The 13,908-nt window shown below is 37.4% G+C and overlaps 3 protein-coding genes across 9 annotated transcripts in view; 1 reads left to right on the top strand and 2 right to left on the bottom strand.

Moving 5' to 3' along the window:
* Positions 1-2,658, bottom strand: part of LOC124164194 (beta-1-syntrophin) — a 40,534-nt gene extending 37,876 nt beyond the window's left edge. Inside the window, exons 1-2 of one of the 3 annotated variants that reach the window (XM_046541406.1) lie at positions 2,454-2,658; positions 1,346-2,349 (exon numbers count right to left, since the gene is read on the bottom strand). In XM_046541406.1, the coding sequence (XP_046397362.1) occupies positions 1,346-1,802 (457 nt within the window). In that variant the 5' untranslated portion in view covers positions 1,803-2,349; positions 2,454-2,658. Of the gene's footprint in view, positions 1-1,345 lie in introns of all 3 variants that reach the window. The other 2 variants (XM_046541408.1, XM_046541407.1) reach the window with 2 other exon arrangements.
* Positions 2,659-2,744: 86 nt separating this feature from the next.
* Positions 2,745-8,403, top strand: LOC124164196 (Fanconi anemia core complex-associated protein 24-like). 2 transcript variants are annotated; one of them, XM_046541415.1, is made up of 4 exons: positions 2,745-3,009; positions 3,107-3,246; positions 3,337-3,483; positions 7,314-8,403. In XM_046541415.1, exons 1-4 carry the CDS (start codon positions 2,907-2,909, stop codon positions 7,575-7,577), a joined length of 654 nt encoding a protein of 217 aa, XP_046397371.1. In that variant the 5' UTR covers positions 2,745-2,906; the 3' UTR covers positions 7,578-8,403. The 2 variants fall into 2 exon arrangements, with proteins under 2 accessions (XP_046397371.1, XP_046397370.1); XM_046541414.1 differs by having other exon boundaries at positions 2,747-3,009; positions 3,337-3,492.
* Positions 8,172-13,908, bottom strand: part of LOC124164195 (purine nucleoside phosphorylase) — a 71,685-nt gene continuing 65,948 nt past the window's right edge. For all 4 annotated transcript variants that reach the window (XM_046541412.1, XM_046541409.1, XM_046541411.1 and 1 more), the window contains exons 3-6: positions 10,685-10,863; positions 9,847-10,022; positions 9,485-9,678; positions 8,172-8,966 (exon numbers count right to left, since the gene is read on the bottom strand). In XM_046541412.1, coding sequence (XP_046397368.1) covers positions 8,758-8,966; positions 9,485-9,678; positions 9,847-10,022; positions 10,685-10,863 — 758 coding nt within the window. In that variant the 3' untranslated portion in view covers positions 8,172-8,757. The remainder of the gene's footprint in view (positions 8,967-9,484; positions 9,679-9,846; positions 10,023-10,684; positions 10,864-13,908) is intronic.

Here is a 13,908-nt window from a genome sequence, read left to right as displayed (position 1 = left end):
CTCCGTCCACTACTCTCACTTGTGCAGTCTGGGCCATATACAGATTACGAATCAGTCCCCTATCCTTCCAATCTACACCTATTTTCTTGAGACTACCCATTAACTTGACCCAATTCACTCTATCAAATGCTTTTTTCAAAAAAAGATAATACATACATTATTTTCCTAACCAATTAAAAATGGCAGACAACATAGAAAAGCAGCCCTATCAGCCTTCAATCTTGAAACATCCACTAGATTGAATCGTCATTCCTCCATTTCATTTATCTTTTTCCATAGATGAATCACTTATAGCAGTACTCTGTAGGCCTTAACAACAGCTGGAAATGAAACTGTTGCTCTCATAAGAATAAATAAATGTAGGATTCATCAAGGTACATAAGTAATTAAATAAACATTTTGGGAGGTTTTGAACCTCTTTAAGTACCCCCCCAATCACTACGATTCGCACAAAATGTCTTAGATAAAGCAGTGACAATATGGCCTGAGTTTTTCTTTAATCCTGATTGGTAACCCAGTGCTCACATAATAGTACCAGACAAATTGATCCTAGCTTAACACCATTAAATATTCGAAATTTCACTTTCCTTCTGTACACATTTTAGTTCGATGGGTTTGGTAGCTTAATTTCCCGCGTTTTCTAACACAAACTTCAAACATCACAAGTACGATTTACACCAAACCGATGTTTCGAACACGAAAACACGGCAGGTAGAGCGGCAATCACACGACGCCCCAATAAAAGTTCACAATCTGCCACTAATCAACTTTTTTAATGCTATTATCTGCGGTAAATATCTATGTGCATGTTATGCATTCGCATAAAATACATTAATAACCACAGTAAATTGAGTTTTAAGGGACAGCAACCAGGCATATTTTCGGTATTGATGTAAGCAGTGGCGTAACTATGGGGGAGGGAGGATGAGGGGATGTATCCATCCCCCAAAGCATCTGATAATTCAAAAAAATATATACGAAAATCTTGTCTGGATTTGATATATAATAACTGCATCTGCTAAAAGATAAATTTTAAGTGCCAAAATGATGTAGAATGCATTTTCAGGCAGGTTATTTTTCAAAACTTTTCATGAAATCCCCGTTTCCTGAGGTGGTAGCCCCCACTAACCCCCTCATTCCTCCACCCTAAAGCATATTCCGAGTTACGCCTCTGGATGACAGAATAGAGGTACTGCAAAAATTAATAATAGCAAACAAGTAAAGCATTACAGTTCATATGAGCGAATAAATAAATCTATGAGCAGAATCAATTGCTTTCCCAGAAAGCTGCATTCCGATAAGAATCATTGTTGTGTATCGGACGCGAGCTTTCAAGGAATCGTACCTTCAAGCTGGACCACCCTTCCCGCCCTCTTCAGCGCCCTCACAGCCTCGTCGTGAGTCGCGTCACGAAGATCTTCCCCATTTACGGAGAGAATAGCATCGCCCACGTACAATGCCTCAGTCTGGTCGGCAGCCATGCCCTTAAAAATCTTCGAGATGAGGATGGGCATTCTATTCTCACGGCCTCCCTTGATGGAGATGCCGAGTCCATTGCTGTCCGACTTGACCACACGGACGGTGCGCTTTTGGTTCGCCACAGACTCGGGAACTTCCTCCGGCGCATCCTCCCCGTTGCCATTGACCACGCCTCCTCCGACAATCTCACCGCAGCTCTCATCTATACTGATGCAAAGGTGATCGTCGTCCAAAGCCACGAGAACACGCTGCCACTGGCCTCGAACTTGAGTCTCGAGAATCCCTTGACGGGCCACCCCGCAGACACTGCCCACAGACACCATCTTCGGAGGGGGACAAGTTGGCACTGAAGACCGATATGGAATTGATTCACGAAGAGGAAAAACGTTCAACTCCCTCAAGCACACACGCTCATACAGGCATAGAAGTTAAATTACACCGCCGAAGAGAATAAGGTTCATTGTTAAAAAATATTATCAACCGCAGGTGATGATATGACAGGTAAAGAACGTCAAATTATTTCATATTAACGAGCACTGTTTCAGGTGAAACTTTTTACACTGCCCACAAAGTGTTCCCAGAAGAATGTTCTATGAGACGCTGAGTTCCCTTGGGAAAAATGTTGAATTTTCCTAAAAACCATTATAACAAAACGCGTCCAAGTATGGGCACTGAACTATGTCCTTCGGCTCTCGTTAGCTCAAATGTAAACTTTCAGATAAAATTAAATTACTTTTTCACATAAAATAATAAACAGGAAAGACTCTTAAGTCATCGAGTCAGTGATCTTCAATTTGAGAAGCAGCACTTCTGAGTGAATACAGATCTGAGGATATCACTCAGGGAAGGCAACCAATCCTTGCTGAGCGACTGGAAACACAAAAAGCTTAAATAAGTCAAATGTACATTCCAAATAAATCACTTGACCGAAGAAATATGTATCACACAGTCCCACTAAAAACACAATATCGTACCAATGACTTTAAGAGGGTCTACATCACACTTGCCATGTCATTCAGCGTTTCTTGACCAAAGATTGCACACTAATAACAAGCAGCACAATTTTTAACAGCAATAATAACAATTTGATATCATTTGCAGATGATTTCTTCTTTCGTTGGTCACACTTACTTCGCAATTATTACAATACTGGACGATTGAACCGGACTGGACGTTCGCAAATTGGAAGGACAACCGCACGGCGAACCTCATACTCTAGCGTTCGCGTTTTGAACTAATGAAAAGATGAATAACGATATTTATGAAATGGTGGACTTTTGAGTTCCACTCTGTGTTACTGATCAAGTTCTGTTTTCAAATTAGAGCCAATATTTCCGTAAAATCCATTGGTTTGAATAGATTATTTTACTCTCTTTATGTCGCTACATTGAAAGGAATCATTCTTTGGTTAGACGATTGTCAAGGTAATGACTTCTTCTAAAACCCTTTCTAAGAGGGTTGATGTGCCTGGAGGATACATCTTTATGCATGAAAAATGGCAAGGAAGTCAACTAGCTCAAGAAGTTCATAGTGAGTATGAATAATTCTAATGTAATCTGTAATTGCTTCGAACAATATTACACCGATTGTTATATATTTTCTAATCATGCTATGTTTTCCGTCGTAGAGAAGACCAAAGGATGCTGCTATGAAGATTTAGGAATTGTTGATTTTTTTCCTTCTAACTTTTGTCCCGTAGTTTACCTAAGCGAGGCAGATGTTTTATGCTCTGAGTCATGCAAGGATAAGGTTAAATATTTGGCCAAGGTAAACTCCAAGAATTTTTATGTTATTTTCCAAGTGCAGAAGGTGGCGAATCATAAATTATTTAGGATTCTATTATATTCTTTTATTTAGGAATATCCCAAGTGTAGAGGTGTCGTTGTCATAATGCAAAGCCCATCCTCACTAGAAGCCTTCAAAGAAATGCAGAAGATGGCTGTTATACACTATTCATTGACCGTGATACCCATTACATCATTGCTAATGTTACCGGAAATCCTAGTACGAATGGTATTGTATAAAGTTTTCTCTGTGACCAAAATTTGTCGATGAGATTTTATTTCATCATGTGATTCACCATAATATGCTTAATCTCATGTCATGGCCTCTATTGTATTTCTCTGCTATTTCTGTCCATCAATTCAGCTAATTGTCAACGGCCTTAATCATTCATTCCTCCATCATTACTTATTAAACCAGGGCTGGTAAAATTTGTCCTTAAGGCACATGTTTTGGGTCGCACTATACTTTATATGCTCATGAATTGGACCCCATTCCATTCTGTCTTGTACTTTGGACATCATCATAAGTCAGTATTCCAGTCAGATTGGTTTGATGGACGAATTCTCTTAGCTCTCCTATCAGCTACCCTTTCATACTTATACACCCATTTGTTTTAAAGCATGCTTAATAATTTGTTTTATACAAATCAGTCTGGACATTCCTTTTGTCTTGAAAATCCTTCCACACAACTCATCCTTCAATTATTGCCTTTATCAGACCTTCATGTCTTATGATTTGAATGATTAAGTCCACTTAGGATCTTTGGAAAGCTTTTCTTCCTCTCTTCTACAAATACATCCTCATTATTAATTTAGTCGATCCATTTTATCTCAAGGCTGAAGAGAGTGGGGAAGGCATGGAGGCTCAAACCACTCCAAAATTCTCCAGAGATGTGGTCATCAATGTTTCTCCTCTATGTGAATCCTCCAGAAAATACCATCTCGACCATGAAACACCCACCAACATTTTTCTCGTTATATCCCTGCTTTACTATTCTTCACTATTTTTGTATAGCACCACATTTCAAATGTAATGCTTTCACTCTTCTCTGTCAAGAGTGACAGCATAATGTCAAAGCATGCTCATTTGCCGGGGATGAGAGGTTTTAGTAGATTGTTCATAAGGCTACTCATCATCGTCATCATCATTAGTCAACAATCCTAAGATTAGTTTGACGCAGCTCTCCATTCCTCTCTCCCATCCGCTAACCTTTTGATGCGGCATATTTCTTCTCTTTCACAGCCTTAACAACCTGTACTATGTAACTCATTCGGGGCCATCCTTAGCCTTCTTCCCTTCCACCTGTCCTTCAACGATTGTCTTCATCAGGCCATCATGTCTCAAAATGTGGCCAACTAAGTTGCCCCATCTTCTGTTTAAGGGTTTTAGGAGGCTTCTCTTTTCTCCCATTCTTCTTAGCTCTTCTTCATTACTTACATGGTCAATCCATTTTATCTTCATCATTCTTCAGTGGAGCCACATTTTGAATGCTTCCACTCTTGACTTCTCCGCTGCTACCAACGTCCAAGCCTTACTTCCATAGAGAAACATATTCCATATGTAGCATATGATGAATTGTTTCCTTACTTCTATGCTTGTATTCTCAGCTGTAAGAAGATTCTTCTTCTTAGGCTACTATTGTGCAAAAATAAAAGTCTTCACATTTTTCCCCTATCTTACCTCGTTGAATGGACAATGGACTGCCATACCTTTTCTGTGTAAAGGCTCTTTGGTCATTAAACCAACCTTCTCAAAGCATTTTGTTGAATTGAATTATAATCCTTGTTGGTTTTTTACACAATAATTTGAAAGCATGAATCTCTAAAAACAATCATGTAATTAGGTTTTCTTGATCGTATGCAAATTTTTAACATTTCTAGCTGTAGTATACAAAATTTTAGAATGGCTATCCCCTTAGCTATAAAGCTACTACTACCAGCTAATATATCTATGCATAAAATGTGCAAAATAAGGCAGGAAGAAGTTTAATGAGTGTATGAGCTAAAAATTTGCTTTTAAACTGTATGAAAAATAGCCAAATAAGAGGTATACAGTAAAACCTCTATGTTATGAACCTCTTTACATCGTAAACCTCAATACTTCATACCACCCCTACGGTCCCATCTGATTTACATGTAAATATACAGGAAAACCTCTTTGTAGTGAACCTCTTTATCTCGTGAAACCTTCACTTATCATACCATGGAGACACCCCCGAGACTGTCTAACTATACCTCCGTAGATCGTACCGAGACAACTAGAGACCATTTATGCAGCTGCGATTATGTACATGGTTTGACATTTTCAGCGATAAATGTTTCATGCTTTTTTTTTCTTGTACACCTTAAATATGCTGTAATTTTCACATTAACCATTAGATATGGCCATTTTGTTCCATATGAGAGCATACCTAACAGTAAATATGAAAAAAGGTATCCAACTATTCTAATCATTTTAAGTGACTGTTGAGTTAAGAGAGCTCACATTGTTTTCTCTCAAATCATGGTAAAAATCATTCGATATGGTCTCTTTCTGTAATTATTAAGCAATAAATTCACGTTCACCAATGCATGCCTGTTTGTTTAAACAAATAATATAATGGTTTAAAAGACAGCAGTACTCCTCATTTCCAAAGGATATGAAAAAATGGTGCGAATCAATAACACCTCTCTATAGTGAACCTCCATACATCAAATTGCCCAAATTTTGGTCCCCTCCATCACAATGTAAAGAGGTTTTACTGTATTTATTTCAATTTTTAATGTGTATATGGTCATTGTGCCTCAGTTTAACATGTTTGCCCACTAGGGCCTGGTTTCAATGAAAATTTCTGTATGGGTCTATATCAGTGGCGTTGCCAGGAATTTCATGGGGGGTTCCAAAACCAGGGGGGAAAATTTTTGAAAAACCGCCTGCTAAGTAATGAGTTTGAAACTAATTTTAACACTTTTCATCGAAAAAACTTAATTTGTTAAAGAAATATTTTGTAAATTCCTGATTTTTTCAATATTTTGTTTTCTTTTATGAAGAACAATAATTGTGTTTTTATGTCTGGACCCCCCGGACCCCTCCTGGCTACGCCACTGGTCTATATCCGCGTCAAACTAAAAACCATGAGACTACATAGTTTGCAAAAAGAAAAAAATGATTGTGTATTGTGCATTTTAATTTTTTTGCAGTTTTGCTAGAAGCGAAGTGCCTTGAATCATATAATTCCTTCTATTTCACCATCAAAATTAATTGTAAAACAATAATTTATGGCTTATTTTAAAGCTAAGACTTTGAGTACGACTTTATCTGTCAAAAATTGAATAATTCCCCCTTCCTGATATTTTCACATTTAATATTTAAAAAGGTTTTAATTAACTTTGCTCAAACACTCTCTCTCAGAGTTGCCCGAAACATTTTATTTCATACTTTAAACACATCTACCTACTATTCCTCGTATAAAATTTATTAGAAACTCATAAATATACATTTTTTAATATTTAAACATTTATCTCTTTCCCCTGTAATAGTGCTCCAGCTCCTTCATTAAAAATACATACCTTAGGATTATTGTACAGCCCTGTGGATGTCGTAACTGCTCCAGGCCATAGCAATATGACCTACGGCTTCAATTATAAACTATCAATGCCATCAATGTTTTCATCTATATTATTAAGAATATACTTTAAACTAACCTTATGCAAGAGCTGCACCGAAGACAAGCTGCTGGTGTGACATAATTTTCAAGATTACTCATGCCATAGTGGTTATTTCATATTTATTTATCATTTATAAGGTCAAATACTTAGGGCAGTCATATGAGAAAACACCTTGGTGCAGTTTGAATTAAAGTAATTATGAAGGCTTTACTATCACTTGGCTTCCTGTGGTGTAAATCTCACTTTAACCTGAAGACACTCAGAGGATACCAAGTAAAATTTTCATCAATGCATCAACATGTGGTTGAAACCTGAAATGTGGTAATTTTTTTTAAATTGCCACCAAATGTTGAAATTACATTCATAGACATATTTTTGCTTATCATGCCTTCTTCTTTGTAGATCAGAATAGAAACTACATCACCAGGGAATCCATTCAAGTGTAAGAAAAAAAAATTGGAAGCACACAGTGAACGAGAACAGCAAATAGCCCTCTTGTGCAATATTCCAGGCATCCGTGAAACAAATTCTATGAAGCTGCTTAAAGTTTTTGGTACTATCGTGGCCATATCTAATGCCTCATATTCTCAATTAGCGGCAGCTGTTGGAAATTCAGTGGCTAAATCAGTGCTGGATTTTTTTCATGGAAAAGGTGAATGGAAATAAAATTTTAAAAAAGGTGTGATAAATTGGTCTACTGTGATACTTATGTTTTGTTAAAATATGTGTAATTGATGTATAAATGCTTGGACATACGTTATTTATTAAAAAGCAAACTTTTTAATGTGGATGAACAATCTCAGGTATAAACTGTTGGAAGGATTGTATGCAATTTTTTTATGTTTATAATAAACTATTGCCATCATACAATATGCGTGTGCTAATATGTACCTACTTAATGTCAGGTGATCTTTTTATTATATGTTTGCCATCTGTGTGTGCTGGGCTGGAGAAATAATCATGGAAGAAATAGGCCCAATTTTTTCAATTGGGTCCTTTTCACTGCTCTGACTGGCTTTTATTAAAATTTTTATGGAAAATTTGGTCCAAAACATAATTTTTTTAAACTTGGCTGGATATCTTCAAATAGCTGTTTAAAATTTTCTGGATGCCATGTAATGCGATGTAGCATTTGCTCAAGAGCTGATATAAAGTGGCTGACATTACCCAAACTTACCAGCTCTTTATTTTGTAAGTTTCATTTTTTATGATTAATATTTTTTTAAAGAGGTGATATCTTTGCATGATAAAAATACATAATTTATTTTTAGTTCATATATTTAATATCAAGTCCACATTTTTCTATAAAAAAACCCTTTTAAACTCTAATTTTTGGAGTGAGTACATTTTTTTCTCTGCAAACTTCCTCCCATTCCAATATATTCACTGAAAATGTCCATGTGTTCGAGAGAATTTTAATGCACAGACAATATTAATAAAAAACTAAATCAGTAATGCCATTTGAACTCTATAAACACTCGCAGTGCTGGTTGATGAGCAAAAATGTAGAATCAGATTTTTCTTACCTTCAGGCTCAGAGTCGGTGTGATTGTCTAAAGTATTCTATGTACATATAGGCAAGAGCACACTGGATACATGTATTAATTATTTTCAAAGTGATATGTCTAACCACAAGCAATAACCCTTCCATATGAGATTGGTGTTGTTTTAAAGTCATGGATAATGACTCACCCCTCAGTCTAGAACACTTAGTGGCTTTAAAATACATAAGAAATGTTCATTCCCATGGTACTGATCATTGGAAAGTTCACATCTGGTTTGGTCCCATGAGATTAGAGGCATTCCTTCACTGGGTGAATTTTATCCTCTTTTAAAAAGATGGATTTCACTCTTTGGAGCCAATATGTTCAACCATGAGGGAAATAAATTCCTGTACCACTTTTTCCCTCGTCGCGGCTACTTCAACCACTTCAGCATGATTTGCTTCTTCCTCACTTTCACAATCCAGAATGCATTTGTTAGTAATAAGGCTAAATGCAAACACTTTCATGCCGCAGTGCACTGCTGTTATCACTTCATGAACGGTGCTCATACCTGGAACGATCAAAAGCAAAAAATTATATAGGAATTTTTTGAAAAGAGAAATATTTCCTTAAACGCAATGTTAGCACTCGCTGATGAGTAAAATGTAAGGAATATTTATCACATTAAAAAATTAAATTAATACACTACAATCAACTATGATATGTTTACACATTAAATTGAATATTCTGCTACCACAGTCAAGGTTGCTTCAAACATGTTGAAGTTACATGAGCTTGATTTAAGGAGAGATTTTGCATCAAAACAGTGATACTTAATTGGTGCTATTTTAAATACATTAGCTTGACCATAATCTTTGGTGATACAAAAGTTACTCTCATGTAACTATTTTGCATGGCAATACGTAAAGGGTGAATTCATTTTTTTTAAGAGTGTAAGCAAATGGAGACAGAGATGAGGACGCAGGAGCAGATCCCGCCCTTAATCTGTCTATGAATATAGCAAGGCATTAAATGCTTACGACAGTAACTGTGGTAAAAATTGTTTTGGATCATGCTATATGTACTTACCAACAGCATCAACACCAAGCATTCTGAATAGCCTCAGTTCCGCTGGAGTCTCATAGTTGGGGCCACCAACAATGCAGTACACTCCTTCTCTTAAGTAAGAACTAATTCCTGCCTTAACAGCTGCAACTTCTTTTGCATATTTTCTCAACTCAGAGTTGTAAGCTCGACTAATAGCAGGAAACCTGGGACCAAACCTAAAATGAAAAGTGATGCATTTTCAGTATAATTAGACTTTTAGAGAGGTTAAGAAACCAAGCAAAACTATGATAAACCTTATTGAATTATTCTATACATTGAAACCATTAAAATAATAGATAAGTAGACATCTTTCTAGACGAAAATGAATAAGGCATTACGTTCACCTCTCATCATTTGATCCCTGAAGTGGGTTGTTCCCAGAGAATCCCATCATATTGACGTGGTCTTTCATGATCATTATATCTCCTGCATTGAAATCTTGATTCAAGCCACCAGCTGCATTTGTTGCTAAAAGATGCGTAGCCCCCAAAAGTTTCATCACACGTACAGGCATTGAGCACTGTCAATAAAAATAAACAAAATTAGAGGAAAAAGTTAAGGCTTTGTGCTTGTTACCATTTGGTGACATAAGTTCATAGGACAGATCCATGATAGGAAAATAGGAGATGCAGCCATTCTCAATACTACGGTCAGTAATTGGCATCGTAATATTTTTCTTAGAAAGAAATTTTAGTAGGGTTTTATAGGAGGAGAGATTCATATTTCACTGGGAGTCCATTTTGAGGATGTTGACATGCGACCTAATATAGGTACATTTTGGGCTTTCTTGACATATTAGTTGGGGAGACACAAAAGGACCAAATGGCTACTGTAATGATAATTACCAATTAAAATTAGTTATTAAGTTATCTCAATGATGAAAGATGTTACAATTCATTGACTCAAATGCTAGTCAGAGGGGGAATGTGATAAAGTTGACTGCTAATGGTGACAAAAAAAGCAGCTGTCAGCAGAAGTGGAACAATAAAGGTGCAATGATATATTTTTTAAACCCAACTGAAGAAAATAAAATATCCATCCATTGGTACCTCCACCATTCTTCAAAACTCTCCTTGACCACTTTCGGGCATGGAAATTAATCCCAAGAATGACATGCAATTTTTTTACGAGGGCTTTATCAAAACCTTCAAGATATCAGTAAGAGAAGGCAAATGGACTCACCATCCACAGAGGATAACCTTCATAATAATGGAATCGCCCCTGCATGCACACTACCGGAACACCGCGGAGGTAGCCAAAGACCAGTCGCCCAGCATGTCCAGGAACAGTGGAGACAGGGAAGTGTGGGATGGATCCATAAGGAATAGAGGTTTTCTTATCCAGATTGTCAGCAAGACCTCCTGCAAGCAGAAATAGTGAATTGTTTCAATGGTAGCAGCTTTGTAATGAAATGGTGGTGGCAATTTTACTGCATCGCATAGGTTATTCTTCCAGGTTTCAATCAATTTTGGAGGGTTTTATTCATTCTCATAGTCTTTCACTTACACACGGGCATACCCAGTGGGGGGCAAGAGGGGTCAGAAGGAAAAATAGCTGAAGTCTCTAAGGAAAATCAGGACTGGATTGAAACAAAAGTTTTCAACAAATTTTCTTTGAACCCATGAAAAATGATATTAGAATAAGACATGTGACTTAAGTATTTTTTAAGCAAATAATTTTATAAATTAATTTAGTGCAGTTACAATTTTCTTAAAATTTTGGTTTAATCCATCTTTTGCATGCAAAAATGTTAAGACTTGAACGACCTTCGCCTAGTTTTGATCCTGGGTACGCCCTTGCATTTACTTATGCGCTTAAGAAGTGAGCCACCATTATTGATCGACACTCAATCCCACAGAGGAACACATTGAATTTTCACAAATGGATTTGATTCTCGAAATGAAATACCATTTTGATATTAATTGATACAAGGAAGCACTCTACTCTTGGTACTGACTGTATCTGCATCCGGCTGCACCAGGAGAGAGGGTTTTTTTACAGGTAGCGAAAGAAATTAGGGCGTAGATAGTGCTATGCTCAAATTTCTTTCACATTTGGTACTTGTAGCCATACATTTGCATACATGTACACTCCATTTACAAGGATAACAAATTTTTAATAAAATTTGGGTAGGAGATCACGATCCCAGTGAACCCCCCAAAATCTGCCCCTGAGGCGAAACCAAACCTTAGAGCAGGGGCGCAGCTAGGAATTAAGTCTAGGGGGGGGTTTAGGTGTAACTAATACAGGGGGGTGGTATGCTTGCCAGGATAAGCGAGAGGCACTGGGACCATCTCCCAGAAAATTTTTAAGATAAATGGTTCAAAATGGTGAAATTTACAGCTTTCTGACAGTGGCGGATACAGATGGGGGGCACAGGGGGTGCACGCCCCCCCCCTTGCGGGTCCGCTTGTATTGCCGAACATTGCAAAACCACAATTGTAACTTTTTTATATCATAAGATGGCATTGTCTTTTACATGTTTATGATCACTTTAAATAAAATTTTCATATACTTTGCCTGTGACTTGATCATCTTTTATTACGATAACAGTAAAGACAACTCAAGATATGTTGCGCCCCCCCCTTGAGTTTTTTCTATATCCGCCACTGCTTTCTGAGGGATATTTTATTAATCCTTACTCTCTACGATAAGTAATATTAATCAAGTTAAGTAAATTGAATTAAACTTCAAAGGTCTGTCAGCTCTGGGGGGGGGGGTTTCCCCCCAAAAACTCCCCCCTCGCTGCGCCACTGCCTTAGACACATAACTGTTGAGAGGCATTGCATACTTCCAAGGCACCGCCGAAAGTAGTGCATCATCCCCCCAATACAACGACCTTAATCCGCCCCTGTTCTCAGCTACACCTCCCTTACTCACAATGGTCTCGCATAGTGCGCTGCTGTTTACACTCTGGTGAGCAATTCCTCAGTCAACGGTTCTCCCTGAACAAGTTAATGAACCGAAACTCTAGCAGCATCATTAAATCATGAGAAGTGGGCGACAACTGTCGTCATGACGATTAAAAACTTTTGGGCATGTACCGCCACGCCAATGTTTGTTTGGCCCATGAAGCAATAAATCGTTTTTCACCTTGAACCATTTTGCCAGTAGCTTGATTGAAAGTCAATATTTCTAGTATACAAACTTTTTTATTTCATAAGTCAAATAGGAGCTAATAATTTTCATCGTACTTGTCCATCTTACTTAACGAGTAAGGTAAACTTCAGGGTATCCATCATCAAATAATGTCACATCGAGCTGATGGTCGATGCTTGTTACTTCATCAAGGCAGCTAAGTTCGGCTTAATTTGAGGCTGATGTTTTCTTTTATTTAAATTGAGTTTTGAGTTTTTCTTGCCATTGAGTTCTTTCTGTATCCGCTACTGAACCAAAAACGTCGTGTGAACACATACCCCAGCAAAAACATTTGCACCCAGAGGATTAATACTTCGGTGTAGAATCCCTTGATTTATGGCATTTTGCTTTATGTATGTATAATCAGTAAAAAAAATTCATGAACTTTGGATGTGACTTGATTATTTTTGTATTACGATAAAAGTAAAGGTCGCTCATGATATCTTTAGTGCCCCACCCTTGAGTTTTTCCTGTATCCGCTACTGAATCGAAAATGTTGTGCGAATGCATACCCCAGCAAAAACGTTTGCACCCATGGGATTAATATTTAGTGTAGAATCCTTTGAGTTATGTTTTCCCTTTAAGCGTGTCAAGAGGTATGCCTAACCGGCAGGATGTCCAACCATGGAAGTTGTGTGACTTGACGTAAAAAACTGTAATGAGATAACGACGCAAGAAACTCGTCGGACACAACCAGAAGTACCACTACAGGCTTTGGGAGCCTACGAACTAACTTTGTTTGAAATCTGTGAAGCCGTATGGAAATGCATAGCAGACAGACAAACAGACATCCTCTTTTAAATGCTTAATGTAAAGATAATTTAATTAGAAAAACTACATAACTTTTTAAAATAAACTTTGAGAATTTCGCCATCCGGGGCACGTGCCCCCTCTGTCCTGCCCAAGTCCTGTGCCAGCTTGTATAGTTGTATCTATCTAATTCTATTAATGATATTAATTTAATTAAATTAATTCTTTTAATGACCATATGCAGAGAATTATTTCGAATTCAACATTTTTCTAAGTCAATGAACGCAGGGTCGCAGCTAGGAATTAAGGCAATGGGGGGGTTTTAGGTGCAACAAACACTGGGGTGTTTGAGGGTGTGGTATACCCGCCAGGATAAGCGGGAGATGCGAGGGCCCTCCCGTAGAAAAATTTTCAAATAAATGTCTCAAAATGGTGAGTTTTACGGCTTTCTGAGGGATATTTTATTGATCCTTACACTATTCTATAAGTAATTTTAATCCAATTAACTCCAATTAATC

This window comes from Ischnura elegans, chromosome 8 (assembly GCF_921293095.1).
Source record: "Ischnura elegans chromosome 8, ioIscEleg1.1, whole genome shotgun sequence".
NCBI classification, from domain to species: Eukaryota; Metazoa; Arthropoda; class Insecta; order Odonata; family Coenagrionidae; genus Ischnura; species Ischnura elegans.
Note: the sequence above shows the minus strand (reverse complement) of the source record. Positions and strands in the feature narration are given on the sequence as shown.

Excerpts from the sequence above, each read along its gene's own strand:
- LOC124164196 (XM_046541414.1), top strand. The coding sequence starts at position 2,907 with ATGACTTCTTCTAAAACCCTTTCTAAGAGGGTTGATGTGCCTGGAGGA. Across the intron at positions 3,247-3,336 it reads AGGTTAAATATTTGGCCAAG|GAATATCCCAAGTGTAGAGG; the intron begins GTAAACTCCAAG and ends TCTTTTATTTAG. Across the intron at positions 3,493-7,313 it reads CGGAAATCCTAGTACGAATG|ATCAGAATAGAAACTACATC; the intron begins GTATTGTATAAA and ends TCTTCTTTGTAG.